The sequence below is a fragment of the Zootoca vivipara genome, chromosome 7 (assembly GCF_965207765.1).
Source record: "Zootoca vivipara chromosome 7, rZooViv2.hap1.1, whole genome shotgun sequence".
In the NCBI taxonomy this organism is placed as follows: domain Eukaryota; kingdom Metazoa; phylum Chordata; class Lepidosauria; order Squamata; family Lacertidae; genus Zootoca; species Zootoca vivipara.
In genome coordinates, this window is record NC_142590.1 from 75389809 (window position 1) to 75414312 (window position 24504).

Sequence of the window (24504 nt, forward strand, 5' to 3'; positions counted from 1 at the left end):
AAGTCACCAGATGAAGCAACATTAGCCAGTTTTCTCCTTATGCTCTGAAGAACAGAAACATTGTTTTAACTCACCTTTGGATCGAGTGGAGATATCCATCCCTTCCACCACCTCCTGCTCTGCCTTTATTTCTTCTTCAGCCAAGCTAAGAAAGTAAAGAGATACTTAAGATTATTATTTTCACACTGTAGTTTACATATTGTGGCCTTAAAGAGGAAGGGAAGCTGACTAGCACCCTGATTCTCATTTCCATGTGCTACTGCAGTAGATGGGTAGGGTGGCAACAGCGGAGTTAATACTCTCATTCAAATTTCAACACTAGAGTACACACCAACCTCATAACGATCTCTGGTATGCTATCACCTACACATACCAAGCAACGGGGACAGGAAAGAGGAGGGGTCAAAATAGTTCTGAGCTTGACTAAGATCCTGAATCCACCGTTGCAAGAAATGATTTATGTTACCCATCAAGAATTGACAGTTCTGAGTAGTAGTAATGTCAACTCCTATAAGAAATGTTGAATACAAAGATGTATTAGGTACATTTCAGAAGTACTGATACAATAAATTACATTGGTGTTTGATTTTGGATGGGTAGACCTGTAAGTTGGATAAAATGCCTAAGAACCTGTTCCAATATCCCTTTTTCATTATCAGAAGTAGAAGATTGCAAGTGCACATTTCATTATTCATATAATGTATTTGTTTTAGTGTTTAAATTGTAAACCGTCTTGGGCACTTTGGAAAAAATATGGTATATAAATCCAATAAATAAATAAATAATACAATGTTCAGTCTAAGAAAGATGGTAGAAAGCAGAGAAGGTAAGAGTTGTATGGCTAAGAGATAATATTCAAGACACTATGGTGACTACACTTCTTAGAGCCTAGTCTGGACATTTGTTTTCTAAAATACCATTGCAGCACCATATCTATATATACAAAAATGTAGGCACTGCGCGCGCGGAGGTCACAGCCTTTTTCCGTAACTGCTGAACCGTAATGTAACAAATTTGGTCACAATATTCCATGCCCATCAGGGAGGGATCTGGCATAATTCCCCCCCCCAAAAAAACCACACCTTTCACACCTAAAATAATGAGTAAACACAAAATAGTGGCGCCCAAATTAGACGTCACCACCAGAAGCTCTAAAGACTCCAGCAGCATCCAATAGAAAGGCAGATCGCACGCTGCTGCTTCCAAAGCTGCGCCGCCAGATGACATCACAAAATTCCACAGCAACCAACTGAAAACAGCCCTTTTGCAGCAACAAGGCCCAGCTTTTTTAATAGGCCGCAGCATTGTCAAGCAGGGAAAAACAGGGCCTTTCACAATGGGGGGGGGCACAGGGATGAGGCACAACAAAGGGGGGACGCATAGCGATGGGGGGGAGAGGAAGAACCCTAAGTCAGCCAAAGCAGTGGGGGTGGGGGGTGGGGTGGGACAGGGAAAACTGAGTAGGCCGCAGCATTCCCCAGCAGGGAAAAAGGAGTATGCCTCACCATTGCCCAGTAGGCCACAGGCAAAAACAAACAGAATATGGGCCTTTCACAGGGTGGGGGAATTACAGGGATGAGGCACAACAGGGGAGGGGGCTCACAGGGATGAGGCATAACAAAGGGAGGGGGGAAACACATAGCCAAGGGGGGGAAGTTGGACCCTGAGTTAGCCAAAGAAGTGGGGGGTGGGGACATTTTCAGGAACATGCGTGGGTGAGGGAGTCTTATTTTTGAAACTTACAGTAGGGGAGTCAGGGTTGGGACAGGACAGGTGAGGGGACTCTAAAGCATAGCTGCCAAGTTATCCCTTTTTTAAAGGGATTTTCCATTATGCTGAATAGGCTTCCTCGCGAGAAAACTTGGCAGCTATGCTCTAAAGGGAGAGACTGAAGGTCCATTTAACAGAAAAAGGTCAATTTAACACAAAAACCCACAGCAACACGTGGCCAGGCCAGCTAGTTAAATATATTTTTTAAATCTGAAACAAAATGATAATAAATGAGTTGCCCACAGAAAACAAATTCCAATAGTGAACTCTAACCCTCAGACACAGAATGAAGTTTAGTGAATCTTAATACACACATTTTTCATGGAAACGATTTGTGGTTTTTTAAAAAATAATAATAATAATAATTTATAATGTGAGCTTACTGGCCATTAGCTATTAAGATCATGTGGTAACAAGAAGGCTAACTCTCACTTCTTTCAGTCAGCCTGGGACCACTCCTTTTAGAGAGGGACTAATACAGTGGTACCTCGACATCCGAATGACTCGACTTCCGAAGGTTTTGACTTCCGAAGTTGACAAACCCAGAAGTGTTTTCGCCCCGCGCAAGGTCGGCGCATGCACAGAAGCGCAAAATTGTGCTTCGCGCATGCGCAAAACGGGCGCTTCACTCCCATTCACATCCTTGAACCTTATCAATTGAAACAAATTTTTCAACAACTGACCTGATAGCACAAGGTACCCCTTACTACTGATCTGCTACAATACTGGTAGTAGAGTCTAGGTCCCCATGAATACTGTGGTACCTCTGGTTGCGATCGGGATCCATTCCCTTGATGGCATCCACCACAAAGCAGGCTCAACAGGGAATTTCCTAAGTGCGAGCAGTTTCTGAGCTCTGGGCGCAGTACTGCACCTAAGATTTCAGATTAAAACTGCAGAGTGGAAGGAAAGGAGGACCTTTTTCTATCGCCCCACTTCCAGCTACTCTCTGAAGACTGGAGAAGAGACCCCTCTTAAGAATATTAGGAGGGTGATCAGAAAAGATTAGACCATGTGAAAAATGAATATTTTAGCTGCAGTTCATTCATTTCCAGCTTTGTGGTGTTCTCATAAACAAGTGTGCCTAGACATTTTGTTGTTGTGCCCATAACCTAGGTTTAAGGTACCATTTAGCTCCTAGCTTTCATATCTCAGTTTCTAACACTCAGTACTAACACTATACAGTGGTACTTGGGTTACAGATGCTTCAGGATGAGAACAGAAATCGTGTGGCAGGAGCAGCGGGAAGCCCCATTAGCTAAAGTGGGTACCTCAGGTTAAGAACAGTTTCAGGTTAGAACGGACCTCCAGAACAAATTAAGTTCTTAACCCAAGGTACCACTGCACAAGCATACACTTGAGTTCAATTATTGTTTGGAGACTTTCTCCACTTGGATTCTAGCTGTTTTCCAACTGGTATCATTGCCTTCTGCTTTGTGGTATACCACAGTGCCACCCCAGGCTTGGCTAAGTGGAAGAGAGTAGTCATATAATCTGCTTGGATCATTTCTATATCCGTCAGAGTGACCAGATCTTTGATATGGTTGCAAGACCTTGTCATCTGGAGAAGACCCCAGAGCCAACAGGAAACTAATAAGATACATTAGGGCAGACCATTCTAACAGAGGGAGAAAGTAACTGACAATCTGAACTTCAACAGGTGAGCTGATCATGACAAGGAAATGCTATAAAAACTTATCACCTCCAGATCACTCTCTTCCTACCCTGTCAAGAGAATCCGGTCCAGTGTGTGATCATCTAAGTGTGTTGGGCTGATGACAAGTTGGGACAACCCTGTGAAGTCTTGAGCTGCCCCAGAAACAGTAGCTTAAGCATGGATGTTAAAATACCTCAGGACTGACAGCCTGGAGAATCTCAACACCACGTCCCAGATGCTCGGGCAGGGAGACTGTCAGGAGCAAAGTGGGCGTTATACAAACACAATCCCTAATCTGTCCTGTTCATCCAGTGCCAGGCACAACACCAGGAACTCAGAAACAGAAACCAGAAAGAGAAGTATCAATTTATTCGGACAACTTCCTCAAGCCTCAGATCTGCTCTGGTGATGAACTAAAAACCCTGGCAGACCCAACTTGGAAAAAACACCCCTTCCCTGTTTTCCAGGCTTTGGTTATAAAAGTCCAGTTTGCCTCCATAGCTGAGGGGAAAGGTAAAGCCCTAGGCTCTGTGGTTTAGACCACAGCGCCACCCGCGACCCTTGCTGAGGAGAAACATGGGGTTTATTCTTACTGCAATATGCTTCAGTCAAAAAACAGGAAATTGTCTTATGGCTCTCCAAATGTCTGAGACTCATTGGAGCTGCCAATACCTGTGAAACCTGCCCAGTTGCCACCAACCAGAATACTACGGAATATAAATGATTAGATGGCAGAGGTTCAAATAGGACACAGCAGGAATACTTAAGGTCATGAAATAACAAGAATTCAAGGCCCTGCATTCTGTTTCTAAAAACAGTTGGCCATATGTCTTTGGGAAGCTCACTAAAGGCAATCATCCATGGCGTCATAATTCATGCCTTATTATCCCAGTGTGTTAAATGACATTAAGCCAGAGTTCCCAGTTTCAGGCAAAATGGGTAACTCTGGCTTAATAGATTTCCACACTGAACCTAGTGCACAGTGGGAAGAAGAGGGGCCTAAAGACAAATGCCTAAAGGCCACTGAAGGCATGATGGCAATAGTAATTCTCTCTTGATCATCTCTTGCACTTCGTAATCAATATATACCACATATGAACTGGAAGTTCCTATTTTTAATTATCATGTCTAATGGCTATCAAATCTTTCCTGTAGAAATTGTCTAATCTTTTAATGATGGTGACCTGGGGAGAACATTCCATAAGGGAGCAGTTACTAAAAAGGTTAATTCTTATGTTGCCATTCTATGGGCCTCCTGTGGAGGTGGCACATGGAGAAGGGTCTCAGATGACAATTGCAGGGTCTGGGTTGGTTTATATGGAGACAGCTGGTCCTTGAGGTCCTGAGCTACACAAGGCTCTATAGGTCAAAATTATTATTATTATTATTATTAATTTATACCCCGCCCATCTGGCTGGGTTTCCCCCACCACTCTGGGTGGCTTCCAACAAAGATTAAAATACATTAAAATATCACAGATTAAAAACTTCCCTAAACAGGACTGCCTTTAGGTGTTTTCTAAATGTCAGGTAGTTGTTTATCTCCTTGACCTCTGATGGGAGGGTGTTCCACAGGGAGAGCGCCACTACCAATATGGCCTTCTGCCTGGTTCCCTGTAGCTTTGCTTCTCGCAGTGAGGGAACCGCCAGAAGGCCCTCGGGGCTGGATCTCAGTGTCCGGGCTAAATGATGGGGGTGGAGACGCTCCTTCAGGTATACAGGGCCGAGGCCGTTTAGGGCTTTAAAGGTCAGCACCAACACTTTGAATTGTGCTCGGAAACATACTGGGAGCCAATGTAGGTCTCTTAGGACCGGTGTTATGTGGTCTCGGCGGCCACTCCCAGTCACCAGTCTAGCTGCCGCATTCTGGATTAATTGCAGTTTCCGGGTCACCTTCAAAGGTAGCCCCACGTAGAGCGCATTGCAGTAGTCCAAGCGGGAGATAACTAGAGCATGCACCACTCTGGTGAGACAGTCTGCGGGCAGGTAGGGTCTCAGCCTGTGTACCAGATGGAGCTGATAGACAGCCGCCCTGGACACAGAATTAACCTGTGGCTCCATGGACAGCTGTGAGTCCAAAATGACTCTCAGGCTGCACACCTGGTCCTTCAGGGGCACAGTGACCCCATTCAGGACCAGGGAGTCCCCCACACCCACCCGCCCCCTGTTCCCCAAAAACAGTACTTCTGTCTTATCAGGATTCAACCTCAATCAACCAGCACTTTGAAATGGGCCCGGAAACTAATTGGAAGCCAGTGCAGGCAGACCAGGATTAGTGTTACAGTATGTGCTCAGACCATACATATTGTCCTGGTGAACATCCAGGCAGCTGAATTCTACACTACCTGCAGTTTCCAAACCATCTTCAAAGACAGACCCAAGTGCAATACATTGCAGTAATTAACATAGAGATTACCAGAGTGTAGACAACAGAAACTAGGCTCTTCGTGTCCAGGTTGGAGCATAGGTGGGCCACTCCACGCCACCAAAGTCACTTAAGCCTCAAGCAACAGTGATGGAACTAGAAGTATCCCCAAGCTACGGTATGTGACTGCTCCTTTGGAGAGAGTGTAACCCCATCCAGAGCTGGCAATTTCCCATCCATCTGTTGTAAGGAACTACGCAAATGCTATCTTTTATTTTATTTATTTATTTATTGAATTTATATACACAGAGGTCTCAGGGAAGTTCATCCTCTTTAGCCTTCCTTACAACTAAGATTCTGTCTTTATTATTCCATTTGCTATTGTCTACACCAGGCATAGGCAAACTCGGCCCTCCATATGTTTTGGGACTACAACTACAACTCCCTTCATCCCTGACCATTGGTCCTGTTAGTTAGGGATGGTGGGAGTTGTAGTCTCAAAACAGCCTATGCCTGGTCTACACCATCTCCAGCTCTAGAAGAGCCAACATGACAAGGAGAACACAGTAACAGCATACAGAGCTTGCTTTGGGAATCTTTGCAGGTTGCTTGGTATCCAGAATAACTTGGTAGTCATTGTTAAACTTGGGAACTTGGTTCTTCATCCAGACTAGATCATTTATGCACAGCTTAAATTATACAAATTCCGTAACAATTCTTGGGGAAGCCCACTATGCCCATCTGCTCCTTGTTTTTAAGCAACTAATGATCTGTACAATGCCCTAATTCATTCTTTAGGAGTCAACTGTCAAAAATCTTTTTCAAAGTATTTAGAAGATTCTGAGCTAATTTCTATCTACATATTTGCAGATAAGATAATATTCTCTTTGCAGGCATGACAGAAATAAGATACAATAAATTACTTCTGCCTCTTCTCTGCTGCACTTCCAAATGTCCCACAGTTCTGAAATTTCTAAATTTTCTAAAATTGTGCAAGACAACGTTTAGTACATTTTAGTGGTAATTGATTACATCGAAAACAGAATACTTTTTGTAAATAGATTCAGGATAGGACCATAGATTTGACTTCACATCTCTATTATATACCCTACTGTATCAGGATCCCAAGATCAGCGAAACATTACTATATACAGATATATGTTTACCAACTGTCACAATGGTTTTGCATTATGGGGCTAGAATATTCCTGCATTTTCTGACAGCTATAAACACACACTGGTTCCACTTATCAACTGGGGTTATAGCAGTGAAATTTGGTACATAGAAAAGAACCTTCCATTTTAATTTTAATCACACTATATGTAATTTAAGGAATGTTCCAAACCCAAGGTTCGCTGGGATGGCTAAGTGAGGATCCAGAAGATCTCCAGTTCAACCAGGCCATGTCAGCATATGCCCCACATTCTGGTTTAGCCAGAGATACACTGGCATAACTCCCTCAAACTGACTATGCTGGCTGAACTGAGACTGGTATATCTTCTACGAGTATAAGCCCTTTAAAATGGGTGTTTTGGGGTGGGATGGGCAGAATCTGGGCTTGGTCACAAGAGCTGGTGTCCGTGCCAAACCTATAACATCAGCTGCCAGTCTTAGGCCAGCTCAGCTGGCAGTAGCCCTGCTCTTGAACAGAGTTAGGAATGGGGTTATTTACACTGTTTTAACTTAAGACAGTGTAAATTATGCTGGCTTCTTGAAGTCAGGATTTTTGTGATACTCTTCTGAATTATAGAAGCTTTCCAAATCCTAAATACCTGGGGAGGGGCCATAACTTCATAGTGGAGCACACTCTGTGCATGCAAAAGGTCCCAAATTTAGTCACTTGCCTCTCCAGGTAGAGCTGGCAAAGACTTTGACACCCTGGAGAATCACTGCCAGTCAGTGCAGACAATACTGAGCTAAATGGACCAATGAACTGGACAGAACAACGATCTGCATCTGTACACTGCAGCTTCCTATGTTTCTATTTTTAAAAAATAAAGGTTCTAGCCTTTTATTCTCCATAAGAATTGTTTGCAGGCTGTTTAAATACAATATCTCATTCATCTCACCAGCAGTTTACATAAAATATTTAAAGAGACAATCTCAAAAGAAACATTTCCTAAACAGCTGTGATTCAATACTTTTGCAATGCTTTTCCTTTCCCTAATACTCCTTTCTATTCTTTTGCTTTTTAAAAAATGGAGGTGCACTTTGTCATCTAAGGAAATGTAACCAGAAAGAAAATATTAAAGATAATGTTAAAGAAAACCAGCAAAAAACTGAGGGGTAAATATAAAACATCTTTCCTACCATATTCTCCAACAATTCATTCAGCTCATTTTAGTAATCTGGTATTTCTTGCCTTTTACTGTGCATTTAAGAAGATACTAGTCTAGAGCTGTGTACCACAAATAGTACTGAAGTACTTTCAAAGTTTCTACCACCACATATGCATATATATACACATATACATTCATTCTGTGAGGGAAATCTTTACTTAGAACAAGACACTGAAGACACAACTTCTGTGAGGAAATCTTTGCCAACAACATAACTGACTAGAATTTATATTAACTACAGCATTTATCAGGTTTAGTAACACACACTCAATTAAGTCTCAAATGTTAAAACAAAACTAAGTAGTTCCTCATATACTTTTTAACTTGCAGGACAGAGATGATTTGCAAATGGAAGCTCTCCCCCTCCTTTATTTTTAGAGGGAAGCTGGGAGATGGGAAAAGGAGAGTTATAAATGAGCAAAAACATATCCTATGGGTTTGCAGCATATCTATCTTTATCACAACTAAAAAAATAATCATATTTCCAATTTGCCTCCATAAGGTATTGTGGTTATTTTTTATACAAATAAGATATATCCTTCAGAGAGTATCATTTTATTGCACCCTGAATAATAAAAATGAATGTAGAAACATCTGCATATTCCCTTATCCTAGGTTAACTATAGACAGCAATCAAAAGTTGGAGATGAACTGCTGCACCTTGACATTTAAACCAGGAAATCTGATATGGTAAACTACCTAGAAGATATTGCCCACATATATAATAGTATCAGTTATGGAAATTACTATATTTAAGTTAATCTCAAGCACCATACATGTCTGGAAGCTATTTCATTTAAATGAAAAACAATGTTTTAACATAATAAACATTTAAACTCATTTTTATCTTCAAAGTAATTATTGCTGCTCTCAGATTATGAGCAGCAATCATAAAATAAAATGTCCAGAAATTGCATTTAATAAGAAATTGGACATGGTATTTTGCATGCCATTATAAATAGCATCTGTGTATAAGCACTCACCTATAACAGTCTCTTACTCATCGGTAGCTATGCTATTTATGCAGGGATTCTTAAAATGGCGTCTGGCAGCACTGCATTGCCTCATTCCTATACTGAAAGCTAAAATGGTAGCAATTTATTCAATAACTATGTCCCTTGTTTAAACAGCAGTACTGTATTCAAAGCAATCATCTTGGTAGCAGAAAAAATGGTAAAAGATGACACAGTGATATCTGACAACCTAATGCTTAACTAAAATTCAGAAGACAGGGAACTCTATGAAGTCACAGGTTACTAAGGAAATCCTTCCATTTAAGATGCTGGCTTCAGTTTGAATGTGCAAGCACTGACAGTGCTTCTCCAGTTACCCTGCAAAAAGCCTAATGTGCATTAAGTTTAAATAAGAATACTGACAATACATACAAGACAAATTAAGCAGTTTAAATCCAGATGCATACATACATTTTAAATGTGCTTTTTGCTTCAAAGCATGAGAAAGTGGTAATAATGTTCACATATGACAGGGTCTTGCAAGCAACTGCTTAAATAAGACTTATATGGCATAAATAGGTTTCTTATAATACTAACAGCTCAATCCCATGGAGAGGTTGACATGCATAAGCCAACTCTGGCTGCACACCTCCAAAATATGGAAATATAACTGAGTATATTTCTTTGTGCACAACCAACACTAGATTAGTGCTGTGAATATTACCTCAGGATAAAGGGTTTTTTTCATATTTTGAATCACTCAATGTCATGGGCTCTGACAATAAATTGTTATCACTGAAGGGGAAAAACATGTATGATTGTAGCAAAATATGTTAAACTCAGCTTATATGTAACAGATTCTGTGGGAAAAAATACATTGGGCCCTGGTTTCTAACAACAGGTTTTGAAAGTCCAATCTTAAGGCCTAGTGAACCTATTTTGTGGTGCTACGCAGAGAATTTGGTACAAGCACAGCTCCCAGAATGCCAAGATGCCATCTGGGGCTCTTTAAGTTGATACTCTTGGCTCAACAGAATCTAGGGCATAGCACTCAGACTTATCACTCTAGAGCTGATGGCTACAAAGTAGCACCTGTCTTAGTGGGGATTGAATTTCTTTTATTTCTTGCCAGGTATAAAACAAACATGGCTGCTTTTCTGAACGAGGGGGGGGGAGAGTGGCCATTATGCAGAGAAGCTCATGTACACGGATGTTAAATTTACAAATGTGTTGGAAAACCTAGGGACTATTTTGCATATGGTTCTTCCAATGTCAGCAAAACAGCTGCTGAAGGAAGGGGGGGGGAGAAGCATTCCTTTTTGGACACTTTACATAATGAACCCTTTCCTTTCCCTGCAATGTCAAATGCTAAATGCTATCAATAAGCTTACCCATTTCCATTTAGCTCACAACTAAAACAGTACTGCTACTCAGAATGAAAGGCATGTGGTCTTTTAAAAGCTAATGTTTTTATTTTATTTTCTAAACCAGAACGCTTCGTTTTTCTGTTCTGTCCTCTGCAGAGTCAATTACAAAAGTAACCGAATGATGTCTAAATAATAGTGGTGAATTATATTCATACTGGCCAAGCTAAAAAAATATGTAGCTGCTAAAAAAATAAATTGGAATTATACTACTTCCTTATTGCAAAAACTATTGTTTTCTATCAGAAGAACAAATCACAGCTAGGTTGCTTCATACAAACTACAGTCAACAACAAAATTTTCAAGATTCAGTACTGTCTGGGCAAAAATATTTAAGTAATCATCTATCCACCCTCTGTTGTTTAAAGGCAAAAACATCACCTGGCTCAAAAAGGGTGGGATGGGGTGGCACACTGTGCTTCTAACACAGTGACATCCATAAAAGTGGCTGTTATACTTTGCAAAAACATTTCCTTTTAATTGGAATTCCTCAGTTTCCCTGAATTTGCTTTACTTTGATGGAACAAAGATGGGAGAAATTTCCAGAAGGCCTCTCTTAGCCTTGCTACAGTATTTGCCAATCTTTAACCTATCCTCTGTTTCTATTGGCTCAGGCTCTCGAAAGAGCAGCATGATTGGTCTGATCTGGAAACAACACTGCTGTCTCTCCTTGCCTCAGACATCTTGCTGCAATGCAGACATTTATATTTTGTGAACTATGAAAGAATTAGCATTTGAACATTTAAAAGGGTGAACTTCAGGGGACTTGTGATGCTGTGTTTCATTATGTGCACAAGGGTAGTCCATGCAAATATGCCTCCCCCTGTCAACAATACCTCTGAAGGTACAGATTTGAGACACATCCTTCTTCAACAAAACCTAGGGGAGCCATTTTAATTCAAACTCATTTTCTCCAGCTTCTTCATAAGATCATATTGTGTAATGTTAAGATTCCACACCCAGCTGCTAATGTGTAATAAAGTGCTGCAAGAAAAATACATCTGAGCACAGTTTTGACAACCATTGAACTAAACATTTAATGTATATTGGTAATAAGTTCTAAAATAGCTTAAAAGCCTGATAATAAATGTCAGCTTCTTTAGAAATGGGGGGAGAGGAAGAGAATAATCTGAATTAGGTATTCTTAATAGTATATACTTTGTAGCTTTCCAACAAGCGATAGAGTTTAAGGACAAAATCATAGTAAAAGGGATACTAGATAGCAGTTTATAATCATCATGAGGCCCCTGCACAAATGGTGACAGGGCATTCTTTCAGAGAAGATACATTTGTATAATATTGTGAATTGCACTGCTACAAAACTATGCACAAACTGAACACAAAGCAGACTGTAATGCTGTGAGAAAATGTTAAATGAAAAGCTGCTTGTTGAGACATGCATACAAAATGTCTCAGTTCCAGATTATTTTAAAAGCACAAGATACTCAAAAGTGGTTCTAAAACCAAATTTCATGCTGGATGATATATCATAGGATAACAAAAGCATAGAGTTACTGAGGATAGCCTTATAACAATGTAGTAAATTACTTTGCTGAGAACTAGCACATTCATCACACTTCAAAAGCCTGATGAAAGTCTGAATTGAGCTTTAACCTGCAAATGCATTAATTAAGGGGGTCTAGGAACAAAGAGTAAGCATAATTTTGTTTTCAGAGGAAAACAGGAAGTATACATTTCATGTGTGGCAGAACATTGTGAAAAGCACTCTGTTTGAATGAACAGAATTTTGGGAATACAACAATATTTATTTTTACTGAACTAGCTATCCACAAAAATTCACTGGCTGGATTAATTTTGCCCTGTTAAAAGCAAAAGATTGAGAACTATTTAAAATGATCAAAGAATAGTATACAAGTTTACTTACCAAATGTTCAAGCAACCATCTCATTTTTCCCAGTAAATAGGATACAAGAAGCTGGCAGATTTGGGATTTGACCAAAATGAATTTTTTGAAATAATTACGTAGCATCATGCCAAAAACCAGAAAAGCCCGAAAAGGAGGAAAAAAATGAACATGTACTGCTCTCATGAACCACACATGATTTTTTATCACTCCACCTCTGAGAACTGTGCCTGATTTTTTTACAGAAGAGAAAAGCACAGTTAAAAAGTCAAATCATTTTATCTGTACTAAATAAAAGGTAGATAATAGTTAAAAATTGAATTGTCTTTAAATAGGTAAGACACTGGAAGAGATGCATAGCTATGCCTGGTGGATTCAGACCTAGACCTTAACTATTTCTGAAACCTACAATAAGAAAGTCATTTTTAAAGAGACAGCTTGTAAGCTACATATTCTCATCCAGAAAAATGCACACACTGCATCTAAGGATCCTGTTAAAAAAGAGAGAGTTAAATATCCATTTTAAGTTAAGGCAAAACTGCACAAAAAACATGATGCAATAGCAATCCACCAGTTAGGCCCAGTATCTACAATCTTCCATTAGCACTATTTACTGCAGCTTAGGCTGCTAAAAATCCCATATTTTATCAGGGATAATTTGGCTTAGCTCTTCTTTTCACTGTTTGAAAAGGTAAACTTGCCTGTTCTGCTGTCTGCCATTATCCCTGCTTGTCTCCCTGTAGGGCAGTTAAATGCATCTGCTCCCTAGCTTCCATTTTCTCTTCAGCAGGCATGTGACACAACAGACAATAGTGCAGGCAAACTGCTCAGACACAGAAAGCTGCTTTGGAAGAACAGGATCTTGACAAACTCTAAAAACCACCATCCCCTTGTGAAGAAGTATGTATGCAAACGTTTTGCCAGTCTGTAAAATAAAGCTATGGCTAATGGCTACTAAACCATGTGACCCAAGAAAGCAAATTTAAACATTTTCAACTTAATAAAGTGCTGTGGGGTGAGTTTTGCGCGACAAATCACAGAGAATCACACTGTTAAACCACAACTCATAGGTTTTAGAGGAAAAAAATGTAAAAAAGTAAAGCTTACCTCTGTGGATGCATTGTTAACACAGTGTTATGTCAATACTTATAAAACATGGAGGACAGGCTCTCAGTACTCAGACAGAAAGGGCTTGGCACTTCAGCTTGATGATCTGTCTTCCTAATAAAAGCTAATCCTGGATTGGCTACTTTGGAAAATCTGAATGTAAAGCTTCAGGGGATTGGCTGAAACACTTCCTGAGCTATTATCTTTGTGCAGCTCTGGCAAGCAGGAGCCATCCTGTGCACAGAGAAGACAGGCTAAACTAGGCCTGTTTTAGCAAAAGAAACTTAAAAAAAGAGCCACATACATACAAACTCCCTGCAGAAAGCAGATTTTCAAGAAGAATAAAGTGAATACTAAGTGCTAGTCTAAATAAAGAATTTCTAAAACCACATCTGTTGCTTCTGCTTGAGGTTTTCTAAACATGGAGGTTTCCCCAGGTCACAAAAGCTGTTTTTGCTACAGAGAAACAGCAATTCTGAATAACACTGTGAAAAGCACACTAAATAAAGGAAGGAAAATGTTTTGAAGCATAACACACAGACACAGATACAGTCAGGTACACAAACATATAATAAAGGAGCAAGGTTAGTGCTGTAGTTCAGCTGTTATATAACATCTACACAGCTCAAGAAGCAAATACTGTACGATTCTCCCTCTCAGACAGACAGACACACACACACACACAATTGCCGTGAGCTGTAAGAACCCACATTCTGGATTTTTACCCAACATACGTTGCAATGCCTAACAAAAGTTGGATTATTAACCACGATCCTGATTTCCTAATCACTTACAATGTCCCTTTCCTAATTAAATATAAAGGATGCAGAAAATAGCTACGTTTTTCAGCATGCTGTTTTCACAAACTGCCCTTCCCTCATCCCTAAGGCCTTCTAAAGTTGTCAGTTAAACAAAAATCTCGCTTGCCTATTAGTCTGCTGCAGCTGCAGCTTCCTGTCCATTAACCCTATCACATTCGGCTCTTTTTAAGATGCAGGCCTTGTGAAGAGTTGAGTTTCAGTGTGTGGAAAAATACCAGAGCTGCTTTCAGAGCAGGGGGGAACAATGGGAGTGCAGTCTGAATTTAGAAACATTTCATGTACAGCCCTCATTTAAACTAGGTCTCTAAAAATGGGAAGCAATTTTAAAAGATTGTTTTAAAATATAAATTATTTACAGTGCAACCCTGAACGTAACTACTGGTACTCATAAGTAACCACTGTTTTTTTAATCAATGGTACAGGTAAGTATGCACAGGACACTGTAGCCAAAAATGGACAGCCTGATTTGGGGCCAGTTCTTAACCACTTCTATGAAAGAAAAATACACACATGTAGGTTTCATTATTTTCCAAAACAGGCAATATTTCAGTTTTGCTACCATAGGCCTTAAAAGTTGTTGTTATGCTCGGGGAAAGGATATAGTTCTAGATGAAACATTTCAAAGAACAGGTTTTCACACAGGTTCTCCAGTAAATGCTTACGTTTATGCTGACCTTTTTCTGTACTCACTGCTAAAACAGTTAAGAAAACAAAAAGCCCCAGCTGCATCTACAAATTAACATACAAAGAAACGTGTATAGGAAAAGAGAAAGGCATATTAGCAACCTTGTATAATATGAACAGACCAAAATAAGGAAGTGTAAGTTTGCTGAAAGGAATTAGTAAAGAGAATAAAGAGTTCTGAGTATAAAACTCAAATAATATATAGAAAAGCCATGGGAGCAGGGAACTGATAAGCAAAGGTGGGTAGGTACACAAGCAAGCAACAGCATTCTGTGGCCTCAAAATTGAAAGGCTAGCAACCAAATTAAATCTATTTCTTAACTGCCCAGATCTCAACACTCAGCAATGTAATCAAAGTTAGGACCGAGGAACGGACACACACACACACACACCTTTTGATTGTGGATTTCACCAAGTCACATGTGCATAATCCAAGGCAAAGAAATACTAGGCTCTCTGGCCTCATGCTGTGGCCATGCTTTTCTAAGATAACAATCATCTTTACACTTCACAGGAAAACTCAGTGCTTATGCCAGTAAGAAGATGTACGGTATGTCCTTCACCAAGGCTGTTTTTCAGGCTATACCAGCGAATTATGTTTAATGCTGGCTTGATGTACAAAATTCTAGTTTCTGCGAGGCAGAAGCTTTTTGCCTTTCGAAACCTAATCACTGTTTTTCAAGATGGTGAACAGCAGAACTCAGAAAGCACCTTCACAGTTTTTGTCCATTTTCAAAATGCAGCAGGAACTGAATATAATAAAGGGGAAATATATGTGCCACTGTGGGTTAAACCACAGAGCCTAGGGCTTGCTGATCAGAAGGTCGGCAGTTCGAATTCCCGTGCCGGGGTGAGCTCCTGTTGCTCGGTCCCAGCTCCTGCCAACCTAGCAGTTCGAAAACACATCATAAGTGCAAGGTAAACGGCATTTCCATGTGCTGCTCTGGTTTGCCAGAAGTGGCTTTGTCATGCTGGCCACATGACCTGGAAGCAGTATACCGGCTCCCTCAGCCAATAACGCGAGATGAGCGCCGCAACCCCAGAGTCGGTCACAACTGGACCTAATGGTCAGGGGTCCCTTTAACTTTAACCATCTTCAGTGAAAACTAAGGTAGGCAATTTCTGAGCAATTTTGCTATCCCAAACAAAATCCCAATGTGTTTTTAAGGGCAGTAAAATGTCCCCCAATGAAGCCATGTGTATCGTGTCAGAAGGGCACATTATCTGCTTCCATGTGTCATTCATACATGACATTTTTAACCACAATTGCCTGGAACAAAAAGGCCCCCAAATGCCAAAAATCTACAGATTTCATTGAATCTTTTTGTTTGTGAATGTTATGTTCCAATGATTGTGTCTAAAGTCAAAATTCCATATAGTCAAAACACACTAGGTTCAAAGGTGGGTGGGACAGCTAAAGTCATTTTTCCTGCAGCCCCACCTCCTTTTTAATCCCCTTTTTGACAAGTTAAATGTGTGAAAATTGTGGGCTTACTGTACACCATTGGGGGTGGAATGTTTAACCCCATATTAGAAGCAAGAGGGAGATAGCAAATCTACTAGGTTCTCTACTATCTGAGAGCATAATACTCCTGGAATACTGTGTCCTGTTCTGGGCTCCACAATTTAAGGAGGATGTTGATAAGCTGAAACGTGTGTAGGGGAGGGCAACCAATCTAATAAAGGGTCTGGAAACCAGGTCTTATGAGGAACGGTTGACAGAGCTGGGTATTTTTAGACTGGAAAAGAGGAGTCAGGAGATATGAAAGCCATGTATCTTAGGGGCTGTCACATGGAAGATGGAACAAGCTTGTTTTCTTCTGCTCTCGAGGGTAGGACTCGAACCAATGGCTTCAAGTTACGAAGATTTCAACTAAACATCAGGAATAACTTTCTGACAGTAAGATCTGTTTGACAGTGGAACAGACTCCCTTGGAAGATTGTAGACTATCCCTCTTTGGATGTTTTTGAGCAGAGGTTGGAGGGCCATCTGTCTTGGACGCTTTGGCTGATATTCCTACATTGATATTCCTACATTTTGAATTGTGGTGCTGGAGGAGACTCTTGAGAGTCCCATGGACTGCAAGAAGATCAAACCTATCCATTCTGAAGGAAATCAGCCCTGAGTGCTCACTGGAAGGACAGATCGTGAAGCTGAGGCTCCAATACTTTGGCCACCTCATGAGAAGAGAAGACTCCCTGGAAAAGACCCTGATGTTGGGAAAGATTGAGGGCACTAGGAGAAGGGGACGTCAGAAGACAAGATGGTTGGACAGTGTTCTCGAAGCTACGAACATGAGTTTGACCAAACTGCGGGAGGCAGTGCAAGACAGGAGTGCCTGGCGTGCTATGGTCCATGGGGTCACGAAGAGTCAGACACGACTAAACGACTAAACAACAACACATTGCATGGGGTTGAACTAGATGACCCTTGGGTCCCTTTCAACACTGCAATTTTATGATTCTATGCATGTTTATATCCAGGAGTCTCAGAGACAGTTTTTATAATTTTACGGTACCCAGTGTGGTGTCCTTCAGAGGTTCCTGAACCCCAACTTTCATTAATCCTAGCTAGTATGAACCTAGTTAGTATGACCAAACTGCGGGAGGCAGTGGAAGACAGGAGTGCCTGGTGTGCTCTGGTCCATGGGGTCACGAAGAGTCGGACACAACTAAATGACTAAACAACAAGTATGAACCATGATTAGGGATATGGGAGTTGTAGTCTAGCAAAATCTGGAGAACACGTTGTTGGCAACTCCTGATAAAAGTACAGAAACCTATGTTTCTAGTCTAAATGCAAAGGAATGGGCGATGACAACCCACACAGGATGAAATTCATTCCCTACAGGAGAAATGAGGAATCACCAGGTAGTAATGCTAATCTATGAAATATTATTCAGTATGTATTCGAAACTACTGAATAATAACAGACCACGCACCTTAATCTGAATTCTTTATTATTATTCTGGTAATTCTTTGTATCCAGTGGTTTTATAGATCAAACGATAATCCAATAGGAGTTTATATCAGATAGTTAGAAATGTGGTCGTGTTTTAGATCACTACCTTAAGAAAAACACTTTAAGACAAGAATCAAGAACGTAAGAAGAACCTGCTGGATTAGGCCAATACTCTTCTAGTTCTACCTCACCTCACCTCCTCTTCCCAACATGGTCAACTGGTAGGAGTGTTGGGACAGTGAAAATCACTAAAAAGGACAAAAAAGCACAACCAGCCCCTTCCCACGATCAACATATAACACATATAGCTGTCAGGGTTTCAAATGGCTGCTATGCTGGAGAGTACAGGACTGAAGTTTGAAGGTATGGTTATGGTCTGAAGGCATAGGAGGGCACCACCTTGCTGAAGCTAAGCAGGACTAGGTCTGATCAATGCCTGCCTGTTAGGCCTCAAGAGAATGCTTCCTTGTATGCTTCCTTGTGTTCCATGTTAGAAGAAAGGAGGAATATAAATGTAAATAAACCAATAAAAACACTTGCTCTTAGATAGGGAAAGACTGAAAGCATAGCAACATTCTATCCATGTAATGGGGGAGACTGTGAACATAGACCTGAGACCACCTTTCTGTCATGGGCAATTATAAAGGTGGTCCTGGTGGTCAATTGGAGGCGGGGCGGGGGGGAGTCCAAACAGGAACACATGCAAACCAAAGGGATCAAATCATTGCAGATAGAAAAAGGAAAGAATATTCCTTTAGTTCTGCAGTACAAGACAATGCTACTCATGTAGTACAACACATTTCTTGGAAATACTTAGCTACAGCTTTAGTGTGCAGTTGTGTCAATAATATATGACATTTCAAGTATGGGGGGGGGCACGAATCAATAGGCAAATGTCTTTGAAGTCTGATGCTAACATGGAATGCTAAGCCATATACTAGACATGTGGGGAACCTGTGGCCTTCCAGTTGCTATTGGCTTACAAGTTCCATCAGTTCTAGTTACCGGTAGGTAGCCGTGTTGGACTGCCGTAGTCGAAACAAAATTAAAAAATTCCTTCCAGTAGCACCTTAGAGACCAAATAAGTTTGTCATTGGTATGAGCTTTCATGTGCTTGCACACTTCTTCAGTCCCATCAGCTTCAGCCAGCAAAGCCAGTGGTCAGGGATGATTGTATGAGCTGTATTCCAACAATGCCCGAAGGCAACAGGTTTTCCATCTCTGCCATAAACAATAGTTTTGTAAGCCACTTGGTGCATGAGCTGTGTGTTCTGAGTGCTTTGCTCCTCCCTTTGTATGAATCATAGAATTGTAGAGTTGGAAGGAATACTTAAGGTTGCAGGAATCTCCACACACAATCCCCGATCCAATTTAAAACCATACCAGACCTGTTTAGTTTTGCAAATGTACCAGCAGTTTTATTGCTGCACCACTAGGATGTCAACAAACCATGACGGGGGTTTGTTTAGCATCATGTACAGTATAAACCTGTACCTAGAGTAGGTTTTGCCCTAAAAACAGAATCGCTAACAGCAAATCATGGTTTAAGGCTAGCTGGAGATGTTCTGGTGAAACAAAGTACGTTTGCCCTAGGTGGTCTGTTTACCCATTTACACAAAGGAAGGGGTGATACAGAAGTGCCCAAGCTACATGCACAATGTGGCTTACTTAAACATAGCTTTGGCTTAGCATTTATATGTAATCAGCACTTGTAAAACTGCAAGGGTGCTTTTCTAACAATGAGAAATGAGCAACTAATATTTACTTGAATTATTACATCCTGAGGGGGAAAGATTATTTTAGGAATGTGGCTATTTTTTGCACCATGAATTCATTTTGTGAACTTTAAACAGATATTTAATTTGTACTTGACTGGACACATGTTCCAAGCACAAGTGCCCCCAGCTACTGCACACCCATATTAACACCAAAATGGCTGCTAGCTAGCAGCAGTGTCAGTGCTGTAGACAAAGCTTCCTTTGCCTTGCCCTGTCTAATACAGAGGAGCATTTTGCAAACTGCACATGTAGCTCTTATTCACTCTTGGTGCCTTAAAGTCTTAATGATTCAGAAGCAGAGAGAGTGTGTGTGTGTGTGTGAGTCCACTATGGAGGCTGCCCATGTGGCTTTATTTCACTGGCAGCTCTGCTTCAGTGTTATTCATATCAAGAACAACATTCCCAAACAAATACAACTGGTATACAGTTTGATTCTCTGTGGGAAAGACATCCTGGCTCTGGGAGTGCAATGGCGCTGATGGTGGCTGGGCACATAGCCAAAGTGACACATTCAGTCCCTGGAGGGAGGATTTGGTCACATATCAGCTAGTAATTTAATAGCAGCAATAGCTAGATGAGGCCTCAAGTTCTGCTCTTCTAAAACAACAAAATGCTTTACTGAGCTAAAGCAAAGGGCTTTTAAGTGCCAGTAAAAACAAAGACTAATTGGGGAGCCCTCTCAGGTAGTTCATGTTGTTTTGAACTCAGAGGCAAACAGCAGATTTATCTCACTATAGTAAACAGATCCTTTAAGTATTTTAAATTAGGAAAGTAGAAGAAATATTGGAGCTTGATCTTCCCCCATTTGGAATGATCTTGCATGCTAAGTCCCAAAAAGCATGAGAGGCAAAAGTACCATTTTATTGGAACAATATATGTTGTTGAAAGCAAGGAAGCTTTTCATGCTTCAAGCTAAGGCAACTGAAAAAACCCCTGCTGCAATCAGTGAATGAAGTGTCTTATCCTGTAATAAAAGGCCATTAAAATGCATGGCCTACTGCAGGATTAGCCAATTGCTTTTCCTGGGGTGTGGCTATTTGGGAGTTTCACTGTAGAAAAACAACAATAAAATGGGACAGGAAGGCGGAAATAGAGGGCTAAAGTCAGAGATGTTAATCAGTAGCAGTCTGAAGAACCCAAGTGGTAAAAGATGAAGTGGGGGTTGAAAACCATGAAAACAAAGCCTAGAAAGAAACAGAAGGATGTGGGAGAAGAGGTTTTTTTTTTTTTAATCAACCACAAGCTAGTAGAAAACTCTAGAAACATGGCACTTTCCCTCAATTCTTCTCTTTATAGATTGCCTCAGAGAGAGTGCATTACAGTATTACCCAAAAAGCAGAAGGGGGGAGAGTAGCTTCCAGAAAATACCACACATGGTACTTATGGCCCACAACACAACAAATAAGAGCTCTCCCTAAAGAGCAGCTACTGCCTGACACAGACAAAAGAAGATGCTTTTCTGTTCACAAGACATGAAAACAGTAATTGCTGAGACATGTTCAGGCAGAAAGGAAAAAGCTGTGTAGAAGAAAACAGGCAACATGAGCTATATGAAAAGGAAAAATAAATGCATACAGAAGTAGGTTGCTCAAATATGCATACTACAAAGGAGTCAGAGAGCTGTTGCAGATGGTTCACTGTACCAGATAGGAGACTGGAGCAGCATACATGTTCCTGAAATAGGGGGAGAGAAGAATATGTCCACAAGGTTGATAGACAGAAGACTGTATTTCAAAAGTAACTGGGGGGGAAACTGGTGATATTATTGGCCTATGCTCATTTCAAAGATCTATATTAGTAAAGTAGTTCAGAATATTTTTTTTAGCATCATGCAAGTAGTAAAAAAAAAAATTCCCCAAAGAGAAGGTGCTCAGGTACTATATGAAACAAGTATTTTGCATAACAGAAATTAGAAATAAAACATGAGATACAAAACACCAGTCTTATCTAGTATTGAAAGCTTACCTTCTGGTTCAAGTTTCCTAAACTTATGAATTAACAAGCAAGCAAAGGGTATATGGAGGATGTTGACAAACCACCCAGGCTAGTGAACTGGCGGGTAATAATGTGTAAATGGAATAACAATGCCAACTGGCCTTCAGCTATGCAAATCACCTTGAGGGGTAATAATAGCCTTTCTAGCCTATAGCTGCAAGGGTACTGTTAGGTGATATGACAGTGATCAGGATGCATCCTGTTATCTCTACTTCAGTGTTTCTCAAGCAATTTAGACCAGTGTTTTTCAAAGAGTGGGCCTTGAGCCAAGACTTTCAGATGGGCTTCTGTGCCAAGGCAGTGCCTTCTTATTTTTCTGCCTTGCCTTCCAGTCATGCTATAACCTTCTAGTAGGACCAATGCCAGCATCTTCTTGCATGCTCAGTAATGGTGGCCTGGAAAAGAGAGGAAGGGAAGTAAGGTCTCCCTCCTAAGAGAGGAAAAGGCAAGAGGTGGTGTTGAAGCAAATTAAAAAATGAAATAAAATAATAATAATAATAATAATAAAAATAAACAGGGAAAAGAAAGGAATGGGAAAAGAGAGGGAACCTGTTATAAGTGAATATAAAAAGGCCCAGTGAGAAAGGATAAAAGAAACAAGCAGGGGCTGGGTGGGGGGCAGGGGAGTAGGAATAAGGCACAAGTTGACTGAGAAAGAAGAACGTGGGAAGAAATTACAGGATATGAAGGGGAGGGCACCCTTTCAGAGCTATGTGGTGCCGGAAAGAGAAAAAAATATTTTTTAAAGACTTCTGCGCTTGGAACCTCTGGATTAGAATATTTTGCCTAAAATGTAGGTGCTGACTCACAAAACCTCCAAAGCAAATTTTGTACTTAAGTTGAGGAAAGCTAAGCTATGGAACTCCTTGCCACAAGCAAAACACTTTGACAATGATTTTAGCAATTCTCAATGATGAATTATATATGAGTAGAATATGTCAGTAATTGGCAGCTAATTATGCCAAACTCTGCATCCATGTACCACCATTTTGTGATTGGCTCTGCCCCTTCACCATTTTGTGACTCCTAGTAATTTTCAGCAGTCTCAAGCAGGCCCATGCAGTAGGAAGTTGGAGAACCCCTGACCTCCCTTTCTAAAAAACTGGGGCTTCCCAACCAAGCATCTATTCCACACCTGTATGTATAGAAATTCTTGCTACTGTTCTTTATGGGAATCTATCTATTGTGTAGTAATCCCACACAGCTAATAAAAATAGTGAAGCAGTATGGACGGTATGGTTGCACAGCCACCAGCAAGGATCCATCTTGTAGCAACGAGGTGGGGCTTTTCTACTATGGCGGCCTCTTAATGGAATCATCTCCCCTCTGAATTATGGCAGGCACTCACACTGATTATATTTATGCACCTGCTGAAATCTCATTTATTCTTCCAAGCCTTTGCTGGCAGTTAATACCAATCTCTTCTTAATCTGTTTGCTTTCGATTACTGATTTTCTTGTTTTCCCTTTTTTAAAGATTATTGTATAGATGCTAATATTCCAGTTTTTACCTTCTGCTGTACATCACTTTGTGGTTTTTAAATGAAAGGCAATAGAAAAATATTTTAAAAGGAATAACACCCTTCCACATCCTGCCCACCATTTTTCTCACCATCCTCTAACAGTCAGTCAACATTTTAAGGGGTTTCTATGTCACTCCCAGATGCAGAAATTAAACAATTTGGGAACAATATGGATGTATTTGGGAAGCTCTCCCTTAGGATACTTAAAAATAACAAACTAACCTTGAGTCTGCCAATACTAATTCAAGCTTTCCCTTACTTTTGTAGCCAAATCTGCTCAAACCATGGACAACATAGAGCTGCTACTATGTAGTCAAGTGAGCTCTTGCAACAAAATGTTGCAATGATTCTATTGAAGGCCCCAAACTCCCCATTCCACAGCCCTAATTCTTCCCACTCCCCAACAGTCCGTCAGCATGGAGGGAGACTGTGGATGTGGGCACACTACATTAAATTCTTTAATTCCATCTACCAGTACATAGAATTATTTAATTTCCATTGATATCTATGGGCAGATGTCTCTTTTCTGACCCTGGGAACATGGAAAAACAGCATCCTCATGTGAATTAGAAAGTAACCTAGCCAGATAGTGTAAAAGCTTTTATAGGAGGAACAAGTGAAGCAAAAGGACCAAAGATGATAGATGAAATAAATTTGGGGTGGGAATTAGGTACAAATTTAGTTTGAAAAGGGTATGGAATAAATTACAGAACATGAGTAAAAAATATCTGGATATATGCCTCTGCAGCAAACCTCTGTACTTAGCTTGAGGAAAGCTGAACTATGGAACTCCCTGACACAAGCAAAATTTTGTGATGAAGAATTTAGCAATTTCCAAAGATGGAACAGATATCATTAGAAAGTAATGTCAGCAATTGCTACCCGATTGTGTCAAATTTTATCTCCATTTTGTGACAGGCTCTACCTCTGTACCACCATTTTGAGACTAATGGGCCTTAATAAATTTTAGCCATCTCAAGTGGGCCCTGTGAGTAGAAAGTCTGAGAACTTCTGCCTTAAGCAGCCATGTTCTACTGTGCCTTATCCTTCCACGTGTAAACATTCAAACCATTGCTCTGTTAGCTCTAGTGAAATAGGATTTGCAAGTACTGTATATACTTGTTTTTAAACAAAAGCATGTTTCCCATGTTTTTGTGTGGGTTCTGAATACGCCTTGTCTTCCATTAGCACAAACTTCTTCATCTCCATTTTAATAAGATTGGGTTGCAGTGTCTAATGCAATTACAGTACCTACAGACAGCTA

General features: G+C 40.5%; 1 protein-coding gene across 21 annotated transcripts in view; it reads right to left on the reverse strand.

Moving 5' to 3' along the window:
- Positions 1–24504, reverse strand: part of ZMYND8 (zinc finger MYND-type containing 8) — an 83928-nt gene that overhangs the window by 48669 nt on the left and 10755 nt on the right. For 6 of the 21 annotated variants that reach the window (XM_088674604.1, XM_088674605.1, XM_088674599.1 and 3 more), the window contains exon 3: positions 75–145. In XM_088674604.1, coding sequence (XP_088530730.1) covers positions 75–145 — 71 coding nt within the window. Of the gene's footprint in view, positions 1–74; positions 146–9113; positions 9208–12392; positions 13157–13478; positions 14396–24504 lie in introns of those variants that run through there. The other 15 variants (XM_088674608.1, XM_088674606.1, XM_035121316.3 and 12 more) reach the window with 5 other exon arrangements.